The 12,480-nt window shown below is 53.4% G+C and overlaps 1 protein-coding gene across 4 annotated transcripts in view; it reads right to left on the bottom strand.

The window, feature by feature from the left end:
- Positions 1–1,991: 1,991 nt before the first annotated feature.
- Positions 1,992–12,480, bottom strand: part of RNF213 (ring finger protein 213) — a 102,512-nt gene continuing 92,023 nt past the window's right edge. For all 4 annotated transcript variants that reach the window (XM_078066230.1, XM_078066232.1, XM_078066231.1 and 1 more), the window contains exons 58-67: positions 11,967–12,218; positions 10,796–10,928; positions 10,367–10,450; positions 9,847–10,027; positions 9,396–9,597; positions 8,258–8,335; positions 7,513–7,707; positions 7,050–7,139; positions 6,787–6,965; positions 1,992–3,843 (exon numbers count right to left, since the gene is read on the bottom strand). In XM_078066230.1, the coding sequence (XP_077922356.1) occupies positions 3,690–3,843; positions 6,787–6,965; positions 7,050–7,139; positions 7,513–7,707; positions 8,258–8,335; positions 9,396–9,597; positions 9,847–10,027; positions 10,367–10,450; positions 10,796–10,928; positions 11,967–12,218 (1,548 nt within the window). In that variant the 3' untranslated portion in view covers positions 1,992–3,689. The remainder of the gene's footprint in view (positions 3,844–6,786; positions 6,966–7,049; positions 7,140–7,512; positions 7,708–8,257; positions 8,336–9,395; positions 9,598–9,846; positions 10,028–10,366; positions 10,451–10,795; positions 10,929–11,966; positions 12,219–12,480) is intronic.

The following is a 12,480-nucleotide window of genomic DNA, read 5'->3' as shown; positions in this document are numbered from 1 at the left end:
TCCCTTGTGCCAGGCCTTGTGCTGGATGTTGGGGTTACAGCTTCCTCGGGCGCAGGTGCACGGCGGCCTGCTGCAGTGAGAGTGACGTACCAGCCGGCTCTGGACTGGCCCCGGGGAGGGCCTCTCAGGAGGAGAGTTACGACGAGCGCGGGCAAAGGGCACCGCACGTGCAAGGGTCCTGTGGCCGGCAAGACACTGGTGTATTTGAGGCACAAAGGCAGCCGGTGAGGCTGACGTGCAGGCGCTTGACCCATGCTGTGTATCGTACCAGGGGGATGCAGAGAAGTGTGTGGGTAAGAACTGTAGTCTGAATATAGGTCTCAAAAGGAACTAGGGACGTCTGAGGTTCAGGAAAGGCGTATAGCATTTGACAACTGACGGGGCCTTGAAGGATGGGCAAGTGTTCAGCAGGGAGAAGGAATGAGTCCCACCTCAGCGCCCACCGCACGGCAGGCACCGTGCCCTGTCGTTTACCTGCACCATCTTCTTTCTCACCACAGCACATCGAGAAGTCGAGGCTTCAAGAGGTCAAGGCCTTGCTCAAGGCTGCAGAACTGGCAAATGGGAGAGCCGGGATTCACACTGGGGTCCGTCTGGGACATGGACGTGTTGTGTGTCGCCCTTGTCAGGGTACACGGTGGTGAGGACGAGGAGGCCCTTGGATTGGGGCTGGGGGCCATTCGTGGGCCTGTGGAGCTGGGGCCAAAGTGGCTCTGGGCCTTGGCTCTGCCACGCTTCAGGGTACAGGCAGTCAGGGGGCGGGGATGCTGGGCCTGCGGCACACTCATCATCAGGTTGGGGGTGGAGGAACGGGGCAGGGTTGAGGGCAGGTCTGTGTAGGACGTGCAAGGTCTTGGGGTAGCTTGTGTGTGCTCCAGCTAGGGCCCTTCCCTCCACTTCTTTCTGCTCTTGCCTAGATGGCTCCCCCAAATCCTCCCACCTCCTCAGAAGGAAGCAGGGTCCTGCTGTCCCCAGGACCCTGATGAGGGGAGATCAGCGTTTACCTTTTTCTGGTGCTGCTTTTCCGGTTGGAACTGAGATTCACGATGCTTGTGCATAAGCTTAATTAGTGACCAAGAAGGGCTTGGAGAGCGTTGCCTGAACCCAGGAATCGCCGACATATCTCATGGCTGTCTCAGTTAATAAATGATGAAATCCCACAGCCCGGGACAACAGGTACATAATTTACACACACAACAAGGTCTTAAAGAGGAGATAGTGATCAGTCATGAAGATTTTCGGGTGAGTCACCACCAGCCTAGTGACTGTCTCTGCCTGGGCCGAAAGCAGAAGGAGCTCCAACAGGGAAATGTGCAGGTGGCTGGATGTGATCAGAGATGGGAACGAGGAGGAGGAGGAGGGGAAGGTGGTGGTCAGTGAGGACACGAGAAGGCAGGGGACGGGTCGGTGGGCTTGAAGCAGAAACTGCGGAAGAAAAGAGGTCTGACAGCAGGGGCAAGCCCTTCTCTGGAAGCCTACAGGTTCTCTCCCTGGGGAGCCTTTCCGTTTGGAAGAGAAAATGCAATTTTCCCCTAAGTGTGGTATTTTACCACTCAAACGTGAGGGGGCCGCTGGGAGCGGACAGTTTATCCGTTGCGTGTATTTCCTTGTGCGGAGGAACTGTTGTTCGCACCCCATGGCCCGGCCTGTGGACACAGCACTCACACCTCTGCTGGAGCACTGCTGTTTTCCAGTGATAATAACTCAGGCAGGGAGTGCGGCTTCACCCCTCTGAGGCCGAGGCTGAGGCTTCTGCCCTGGAGTCTGGCGCCTGGCTAGTGGTGGCCAACTGTGGATCCCGAGCTCTGCTGTCATTTTGTCCTGGCGAAAATTTACCTCCCACCTTCTACACCAGAGTGAACACTTTCTGTCCGGAACCTTCCACTTCATGGATGCATCTACGAGTACATTTCCACAAAAAACCAAAACCATTCCCCAAAGCTGAGTTAATGTCTACTTGCCATAAACAGAAGCTCTGCCCTCAACAAGGATTCTTTAGCAGCAAAACTCAAGTTTATTAAAACAAATATCACAAGTATAACAAAATTTACATTTGCCTGTGCTAGGCCAGATAATGCTAGATAGGACAATTAAGGCTTTGAAAGCATAGCATACAAAACAAAATACCTTCGTTAAAAAATCCTTCATAAAAGTGTGGGGGAAAAAGTTCCCAGCCAAAAAAAAGTTTCACAGCACAAGACTGACACCCGACTCCCCCCGCGAAGGTGTGGCACAGTGAGGACCCAGAGCAGCACCTGATGGCCACGCCAGCTCTGTCCCAGCTTGGAGGTATCAAAGGAATTCCAAGTGCAAGTCGAGGAGTTGAACAAGGTCCCCCTCCATTAAATGGGCAATCCAGGCGGATTTTTTGCATAGTCTAGAATGACGGAACAATCCTAGGTTACTAAGTGCACATTGGCGGTTGTATCAGATTAATCGCTGAGGGGTCTGGATTACCGTGCCCCCCTTCATCAGACACGGAAGAGAGTGGGGGGCGGCTTCTTCCGCCTGCAGCTCCCTCCACTGTGGCCGCAGGGTGACAACGGTCCTGGAAGCATTTTCTGTTCCTGTTCTCACCCCAAGAGCCTGATTTCAAGTTGACTGAGTCGTTCACTCATTCGGAATGTACACTGAAGACATCTGCCTCTGACTTGTGAACAGTAGGCATCTCCGTGCTAATGGGTGCTGAGCCACCTGGGAGCAGGAGCCAGTCCAGAGGCCACAAGTATCCGAGGGCATTGTGCAAAAGAGGCACAACCTCCCAGTAAGAGAAGAGGTACACCATCAGAGCTGGTCGACTATTCTCTTCCTTTTTCAGAAACTTAGCTGGTTCTGTATTCTCTCTGAGTCTGTTTTTATGGCATGGCCGAGATCCAGAGGAAGAACGAGATAGTCACACGTCAGGGACATCGAGGTCACATCAAGACCACACGTTTATTTAGCATGATGCTGGACAGTCCAAAAGTTCGCAGGAAAATGCCAGAACCCTGCCTTTGATCCAAGGTTAATTGATAAACTTTCATTTAGAATTTAAAACCCCAAGAATCAGAAGCAAATCTGGCCATCACGCCAGTCTCTTGATTGTGTCAACGAGGAAAGCTCTGACCCGTGAAACTCCGGGGGGCCACGTGAGAGCTGGGAGGTTTGGCCTCAAGGCATTCACAGAACATGCTGACTTGTATTTGGGAGGAGACAAAAAAGGGTCTGGCACTTTCTCAGGCCTTCATGGAAACCTACAAATATGTGTACAATACGCAGGACTGAAGGTATTGGAAGGAAGAAACAAGCCGGATTCTCCTCTATGAGTGCAGAATAAATGAGAAGGAAAGCAGAAGCAAAATCAATAGCCCCGTTTCCCCTCCCTCGTTCTGGAGAGAGAGGGGCCAGGGTGAGTGCGTGCCAGTCTCCAGCTGGCGAGCTGAAGGCACCATCCACCGCTGTCAGGGGAAGCTGAGGAGCACGTGTTTGGTCCCCCCGGGAATGGAAAGGTGGTTGGTTCTGGTTTCACGGCGTCTCCAGTTATCCCCTCCCCCTGGACAGCACTCACAATCTGACGAGAAAGATGTGGAACGTGCACATCTCCTGAAGCTGTGTGGCACTCCCGGCTGTCCGTGGCACAGCACACGGGGGTCCTGCAGCCCCCCAGGAAGCCCCAGCTGGGGCGGTGGCAGAGGCGGGCAGAGCAGACTCTACCTCCCTTGCCGACCCCGCTTCAGCTCAGCAGCCAGGCTCCACACGGGGACACAACTGCACAACAGTATCTTCTCTGGGAACTGGAATTCCAGTTCAGGAAGAATTTCACTGTTTTTGGTTTCCATGTAACTTGCCAGAGTGTGTCTCAGGCTGAAAAACCAAGGAACAAGAGACAGAAGGTTAAGTGGTCTCCCATATAATGCAAGGACACCATCAGGGGTCGTCACTGTCTCCAAGTGCTCGTGGAGACCATCAAAGTAAAGTCAACCAACTACTGAGTTCCTGAGCGGGGACTAGAACCCGGGGTGGAAGGGCTGAAGGACGCACCTGCTGCTTACCACACCACACCATACAAACAGCACAGAACGGAGCTGACCCTGGTAATGGCTGGGTCACGTTCCTGTAAACACTCTGCTAATGTGACCTGCTATACGAACACACGGCCTCACCATTCAAAAAAAACTTGTATTCCATTTCATGTTTTATATTAACAAAGATGCTCAATTTTCTAGGAAAGGGATCTTTTTTCTCTGCACTAAAAGTCCAGGATAGTAAAGACTTGTTGAATACGTTCAAAGAATATCAAGGTATGCAGGTGTACGCCAGTGTAATGGAAGGAAACTGTAAATATGAAGTGTGCTGGCGAGGAGAACTGGGATTGGATTATCTATTTAGAAAAACAGGAATCAGGGGCGCCTGGGTGGCTCAGTTAAGTGTCTGTCTTTGGCTCAGGTCATGATCCCAGGGTCCTGCGATCGAGCCCCGCATCGGGCTCCCTGCTTGGCGGGGAGCCTGCTTCTCTCTCTCCCTCTGCTGCTCCCCCCACCCCGTTCATGCTCATTCTCTCTCAAATAAATAAATAAAATCTAAAAAAAAGAAAAAAGAAAAACAGGAACGGTAAATCCCTCACATCACACATAAATAATCAAGTGGTTAACACAGCAGATGTACATGAAACTATAAAAGCACAGGAAGGGAACATGGCAGAATACTTCACAACCTTTGGATAAGGAAGACCCTTATAGCTATATTTTCCTAGTCCTTATAGAAAAATTCTGCCAGATCTGGCTTTCTGAAATTAAAGACTGAGGTAGAGCATTTGTAACATAACAAATAAAAGGTTAATCTTAAATCTTTTAAGATTATGAAAAAAGAAATAGCCGAAAAGAAACATAACAGATATCAACAGATAATTCAGGGGAAGATACAAAACTGGCAGATACATTAGGAAAATACGTGCAGCAGCTTCACTAGGAAATAAGAAAATACAAGTAAAAATGAGATCTCCGTTTTTGGCCATTTGATTGGTAAACATGTAAAAGACAGATAATATCCAGTGTTGGGTATTCTCACATACTATACATTGGTGTGGCTTTTTCTTTTTTTTTTTTTAAAGATTTTTATTTATTTGACAGAGAGCACAATAGGCAGAGCGGCAGGCAGAGGGAGAAGCAGACTCCCCGCCGAGCAGGGAGCCTGATGCACGACTTGATCTCAGGACCCTGGGATCATGACCTGAGCCAAAGGCAGACGATTAACGACTGAGCCACCAGGCGCCCCTGGTTCCTGTTTTTCTAAATAGATAATCCAATCCCAGTTCTCCTTGCCAGCACACTTCATATTTTGGTTTTCTTCCATTATGCTGTCTGGCCTATACTTGCTTACACTGATATTCTTTGAACTACTAAGTATTTACCCCAAAGATACAAATGTAGGGATCTGAAGGGGCACCTGCACCCCAATGTTTATAGCAGCAATACCCACAATAGCCAAACTATGGAAAGAGTCTAGATGTCCATCAATAGATGAATGGATAAAGAAAAGGTGGTCTATATATACAATGTAATATTACTCATCCATCAGAAAATGAAATCTTGCCATTTGCAACAACGTGGCTGGAACTAGAGGGTATTATGCTGAGTGAAATAAGTCAATCAGAGAAAGACAATTATATGATTTCACTCATATGTGGAATTTAAGAAACAAAACAGGAGCACAGGAGAAGAGAGGAAAAAATAAAACGAGACAAAATCAGAGAGGGAGACAAACCATAAGAGACTCCTGAAACAAACTGCAGGTTGCTGGAGGGGAGGGAGGTGGGGGGATGGGATAACTGAGTGATGGGCATTAAGGAGGACAAGGGACGTAATGAGCACTGGGTGTTATATAAGACTGATAAATCACTGAACTCTACCTCTGAAACCAATAATACATTACATGTTAATCGAATTTAAATAAATTTTAAAAAGAAGTTATGGTGTGTATATATATACTATGGAATATTAGTCATCAAAAAGAATGAAGTCTTGGGGCGCCTGGGTGGCTCAGATGGTTAAGCGTCTGCCTTCGGCTCAGGTCATGATCCCAGGGTCCTGGGATCGAGTCCCGCATCGGGCTCTCTGCTCCTTGGGAGCCTGCTTCTCCCTCTGCCTCTCTCTCTCTGTGTCTCTCATTAATAAATAAATAAAATCTTAAAAAAAAAAAAAAAAAAAAGAATGAAGTCTTGCCATTTGCAACGACGTGGATGGAACTGGAGGGTATTATGCTGAGTGAAATAAGTCAATCAGAGAAAGAAAAATACCATGTGATATCACTCATGTGGAATTTAAGAAACAGATAAACAAAGAAAAAAAGAGCAAACAAACAAACAAAAAAAACCAGACTCTTAACTATAGAGAACCAAGCACTGGTCACCAGAGGGGAGGTGGAGGGACAAGTGAGACAGGCGATGGGGATGAAGAGCACACGTGTCCTGATGAGCACTGAGTGACGTACAGAATTGCTGAATCACCATATTACACACCTAGAACTAATATAACGCTATGTTAATTACACTCCCAACAAAAACAGAAAAAAGTTAAAAATAAAATGCACATCTCTGACATAAGTACACTTGTTATAATGAGAATATATGACTTCTATAATTATTTAAAAAAACCCAACCGAGACCAAAGCCAGTGCGAGGGGGGCCTGGAGGGGGTGAGAGAGCAGGGCATGGGATCTTCCATGTCCTAGAAGATCTAGAAGATCTCGGGAGAGACTGCAGGACTCCCCACGTGCGCCGGGCCCACCTGCAAACGAACCCCTACGTACGTCCACTCAGGTTTGAAGATGTCCTTGGCCTGGGGGCTCTTCAGTTTCAAGATCATCATTTCATGAAGCTCCAGGAGGAAGGAGTCAAGGTCCGTCTGATTCAGGAAAGTGCTGAGGCACTTAGCATTTTCTGAGCTGAGATCTACTTTGTACTGGGCACTGATATCCCTGAAGGGCTCCTAGAACAAACCAGAACAGAGGCAGCAGGAGGCCGGGAGGAGGCAGGGCGGCCCCCAGGCCAGCGGGGGCGGGGCTGCACTCACCTTACGCAGTCGGAGCAGCTGTTCCGACCTGTGGGCTGACAGGAGTTGCCAGAGGGCAATTGTGTGCTTCAGCTGGCATCTGCTGAAGGCCTGAAAGAAACAGGGGCGGGGCTGAGCGGGAACAGGCAGGCGTGGGGGCCCTTCTGCTCCCGGGCTACCGATGCCCCTCTCCATGGACACGGACACCTCCTGCACGCATGCACCAGCCGTGGGCCTGGCCTCCGGAGTGTCGTGCCCCCTCTGCCGGCCCCATCTCAGAGCCTATTCCCATCGCGCGAGGCAGGTGGCTGGCGTGCCGCGGGGGGGCATCTGTGACGTGCCCGGTTCAGAGTCTCACATTGAGGGCGCATCCCTGCCTCTAGCACCAGAGTGCATCCTGTGGACCCCGACTGGCGCTAATCCCGGCAGGAAGTGGGGAGGGCAGTGTGCATTAACCTGTAAGAGAGCCCCAACCAAGACCCACCGTTAGAACCAGGGCTGTCTGGTCGCCCATGCGCAGCACGTCTTGGACGTACACATTCAAGGACATGTTCGGATCGCCGCCGGCCGTGCTCAGAAACCCCAGAGTGACTTCGATGATGGACAGAGCTTCGCACGCATCGCTGAAGGACAGCAGCTGCCCGCAAATGGCGCTGATGGCTGCGTTGGGGAGGGGTTTCTAGGAAATCAGAGATGGGACAGGGGTCCATGGCTGGGGCTTCCTGGGCATTGTTGCCTGGCAAGAACGCTGGCCCTGTTCGCTGCCAAGGCCACAAGGTGGGACGACCCTTCTAACGATAAGGACAGTTAACACTTGGTGATTCCTGAGTGGCAGCGGTATCCGGACTCCTTACACAAACAGACGTGAGGTTACGGAGTCCTCAAAGCAGCTCTGTGAGGAGATTCATACGGACGCACGCGCACACCAGACGCACACCCCCCCCACACATAAACCCAAAGCACGGACACAGGTTCTCTGGACCTTCTGCATCAGCATACCCGGTCATGACATCATTACTAAGAAACGAATGCAGGATTTCAACAAGAACACTTTTGCTGATTTGCGTCCTGCTTGCCCTCTGGAAAGAGCAGTGGGCCCAGGGAACTCAGGAGGCCCCCCTGCGGTGCCCCCAGCCAACGCCCAGAGTGACGCTGCGCAGTCCGCACGGGAGGAGAGCACCGTGACCAGGTAAAAGCGCCATGCACCCGGTAAGGTGTGTCGTGATCACCTGTGGGAGTTTGTTCCTGATGTCCGTAAAGAGATGTTCATAGTTCCAGTCCCGTCTGTACACCAGAGTGGGTATTCCCTAAATTGAGAAAGAAAACAGTCTCTGGACACGGAATCCACCATGGAGGCTTCCTGAGCGGTAACTCCGCTGCAGTACCGTGCCGTCCACACGCCGCCGGGCACAGCATGCCGCCTTGTGGCCCTGTGATGTCTCCGTGGAACCAGGGACACAACAAGGGACCCGGCCTCGCCTCGACGGCCACTCAGATGCCTCACGTAGGATGCTGTAGGCTGGCGAGCCACTGGGGACACAGGAACGTGGGGCCCTCCCGTTCGTGTACTCCCCCAACCACGACTGCACACAGCCTCACACAACACAGTCCCTCTGCTAGACAAGAGGGATGGTAGAGCCGGTGAGAGCGGCCCAGGGCGCCATCAGTTCAGAGCCTAATTGTGGGCGGTGAGGGAGCACACACACCCCATGCACAAGGTCTCTGACCGGACCTGGAAGGAACAGAACAGCCTAGGTGAACGAACAGAGACGTGAAAGTACACAGGGTGTTTGGGGAGGGAGGGCGGTCCAGTGCTCGAGGTCACAGGAGTCCACGCAGGCCGTGAGAAGTGGCCGGAGACAGGCCGGGACGAGCAGCATGGGCTTTACCCCACGTGCGCCGGGATGCCCGTCGGGGTCGGGCCATCACCAGGAAGCGACGAGAGCCAGATCTGGCTTCAGAATGTGGCCTGAAGACGCGGGAGGCAGGGAGTGGTGGGGGCTACTGCAGCGGTCACACCTGAGACGGAGGCTGGGGGCGGAAGCAGGGGGCTGGGGCAGCTACATGAGGCAGCTGCCAGGGCCATCAGGCGCGGGAGGCAACGCCATTACTATGGCGGAGAAATCCAACAACCGGTCCGTTGGGACCTGCAGAGACCCCGGAGGGATGGAGGCTCGGTGGCAGCTCAAGAGAGCCGATGGCCTTGAGGTATGGCCAGGAGTGGAGTCCTGGCCTCTGGGGAGACACGTGGCTGGACGGTCATCCTCGCTCCCACTCACTCTGAAACTGCTGGATAAAAGCCACACTTGGGCCAACTTTCACCAAACAGATGTGCCGACCCAATAAATACCACGGGGTCAGCCAAACCTTGAGGGTGAGCCTGGGTTTGCCATGCAGGAAGCGGCTGGTGACCTGGCGCTGGATCTTCTCCAGGTCGAACTCCTGCAGGGTCTCCCGGCCTTGCTCCACCTGGTACTGGCAATTGGACAGAATCAGCGGCATCAGGTCCCGCTCGACCTCGTAACTGATGACGTGCAGGTCTGTGATCTCGGAGGCATCGACGGAGTAGCTGAGGGACACAGAGTCGCAGGACTCAGTGTCCCAGCAGGCACACGTGGCCCGGGGCTCTGGGCGACATGGAGCCAGCTCCCAGCTAATGTTCCCAGTCCGAGCAGATGAACATACTGCCAGGCCTGTGGACCCCGAGAGCCGGACCGAGGGACGGAAGCTGCCGCCTCTGGGCACGTCCGCCCTGGCCGGCCCAGCGGCCGCGGGTGAGCCCGCTCAGAATCAGCTTCCCCTGCAGGCACGCACTCACCTGCTGCCTCCGCTGGAGAACTTCTCCACGGTGTAGACTATTTCATTGTGCAGGCTGATCAAGTAGCTGACTAAGGCGGTGGAACAGAGGCCCTGGCCACGGCGACGAGGCAGCATGACCTCGAAATCAGTGTCCATGTCCAGGTCGGCGGCGCAGTAGTCTTCCGGCAGCTTGACTTCACCTTTAGAGGACAGGGTGTTGTAAGCAGAGGCCTCCCCTGGTCTCTGCCGCTGCTCCCAGCGGAGCCAGGGACGCTCTGACGGAGCCAGTCAAGGCCGGAGCCAGGGACGCTCTGACGGCTGCGCCTCCCACCTCTCCCCCGCGCTGACTGGCTTCAAACGTCCTCAACTCCTTCCTGAGTCCGTATCGACACACCCAACGTGACTGGGGACTTAGTTTTCCCGCTAGGCCATTTCACGTGTCCCAGACACCTCCACTCAGAGGGTCACAGGTGAAACGCATGTGGCACGGCGCTCTGTGACCGCTGAGTCGGGCTGGCAGCAGGGAGTGTGGCTCCTACCATTGGTCTGAAGTGACCTCCTCAGCTTATTCCATGTTGACAGAAAAATACCAACTCTTCTGTGGAGTAACTGCTTCAACCCGTCTGTCAAACAAAACACTGTTTTAGAACCATGGAAACACCTACCCCGTCAGGTCCAACCGACGACATCTCACGGTCTTTGGAAAGAGCCCAACTTCACGCCTCTGGGCTCAGCCACGTGTGTAAGCACTGACGCCGAGCTCCAGGGGCTGGAGACCCGGCAGCGTGTTTAGCCGTAGCAGGCCTCTGTGGGGCTTTTGGGATTCACGGCACCCACTGCTGGGCACTAAAAGCTGGGGGCGCAGAACACCCAGAGCCCCGCCTGCACCTCCCCCAGCCCTGCTGCAGTGATCCCTTCGAGCCGCCAAACACGGGTGGTGCCGACCTCTTACCAGAGCAGACCCGTACCTTCGTGGTGGCTGCTCATGAAAGAGCGGATGGATTGGTATTCAGCTTCTGAAACGTTCTGGAACCGCTTCACGAGATCCCTCTGCAGAGCCAAAATCTCAGGCAAGAATCTCACGAGTCTCAGCTCTGCCTCCTGGAGAGGGAAGCCCAGCCACGTGTTAGTTCACCTAGAACACGTTCTTGGGGAAACAGACCCTGGGGCTGGCTCAGGGCCCGTGTTTGCATTTGATCCTGTCAGCGTGCCGTGTTAGGTGATGCCCCATCAGGCTACTCAGGGTCCCGTCGTTCACCAGAGCCTGCCGCCTGGGTGCCTCATGTCCTGCACACCAGGGACAGTCCCTGGCCTCCTGGAGCTGACACATCATGTGTGTTTGCCAAAAACGCATGAAAGAAATTGGCCTCATGGGCCCCTGTGAGGGGCTGGGTGTGCAGAGAATCTGCCAAGAGCAGAAAGGCCAGGAATATAGGCAACCAGGCCGGGCATCCCCCCGTGTGTCATCTGAGGACAGGACCCAAGCATCTCCAGTCAAATGGAATGGGGCGCCTCCGTGGGAGACCTAGGAACCCCTTCCCATGGGAACTCCTGCCCTTTCACCGACCGTCAGACATTTCTGAGTCCCCACACTTCTTGCTGGACTGCAAACGCTGGTCCAGGGGGAAGGGCTCGACAGACAACTGTGGAAGACAAGCCTTCACGTGGAACAAGGCTGACACGGGGTATGTTTATGGTCTAACTGACGGGACCGACTCACCACACTGCTCCCTTCCCCCAAGGCCGGGTCGGGAACACGGGAGATTCTGGACTGTCTGACGAAAGCTTTTTCATTCAACAGTCACTGATGGCCAGGTGCTCCTGGCACTGGGGGTCGGGGGGGAAGGTGAACAGACACCGCCCGAAGATTTGAATCCTGCTCCTTCCTGCTGAGTGACTGGGGAGATACCGTCCTGGCCCTCGCATGCTTCACAGACTCCTGCTAACCCTGACCTGCCTATGGTTTTCCTCTATGACTTTACGCTTCAAACGGCTTCACAGTCTGATGTGTACGAGGAGGCCCCGAGTCTTCTGCTACCAGCGTTCCATCAGAAAAGCGAAGCCCTGACACTGTCGGTTAGATGCCCCACTGACTAAATAAAGGCGGACCCTCAAGTGGTCACTGCGGGGCAGCCTTACCTTCTGCAGGAACTTCCAGAGGATGGGCACGGCTTCCTGCCCATTCTTCTGCTCTACCACGTGCTGGAGGTACTCCACGGTGACCCTCCTCCTGCAGGTCCACATCTTAGAGCAGTGGACCACACTCTTCTGGGGCAGCTGACGCAGGAAGGCCGTCGGGTCACCGTACACGATTCTGGCCAAAGGGTTGGAGCTGATCCGCTCATCTTGGCTGATGAGGGTTGTCACTGTCAGCAGGGCTTTCTCCAGATCCTGGGCGAGAGAACGGTACAGGGCCTGGAGGTGAGACCACTCGTGCAGGTGGGGACACCCAGTGGCTTCAGCAGCGGGCCATTTAGACAGTCTGTCCTACTGGGTCCTGTAGGCAACCAGGCACTCACACTCCTTGTCTTTCGAGACTGCTTACAGTTCGTTTGCAGGCTTCGTCTCTGCAGACAGGAGACTCCCAGACCTGTGTTCCATGCCCAGTCTTTTATTTCCCATTGGGCTTATTTACTCTCAATGCTGTTCTTAT

This window comes from Halichoerus grypus, chromosome 2 (genome assembly GCF_964656455.1).
Source record: "Halichoerus grypus chromosome 2, mHalGry1.hap1.1, whole genome shotgun sequence".
NCBI lineage: Eukaryota > Metazoa > Chordata > Mammalia > Carnivora > Phocidae > Halichoerus > Halichoerus grypus.
The sequence above is the reverse complement of the archived record's forward strand: the minus strand, read 5'-3'. Positions and strand labels throughout refer to the sequence as shown.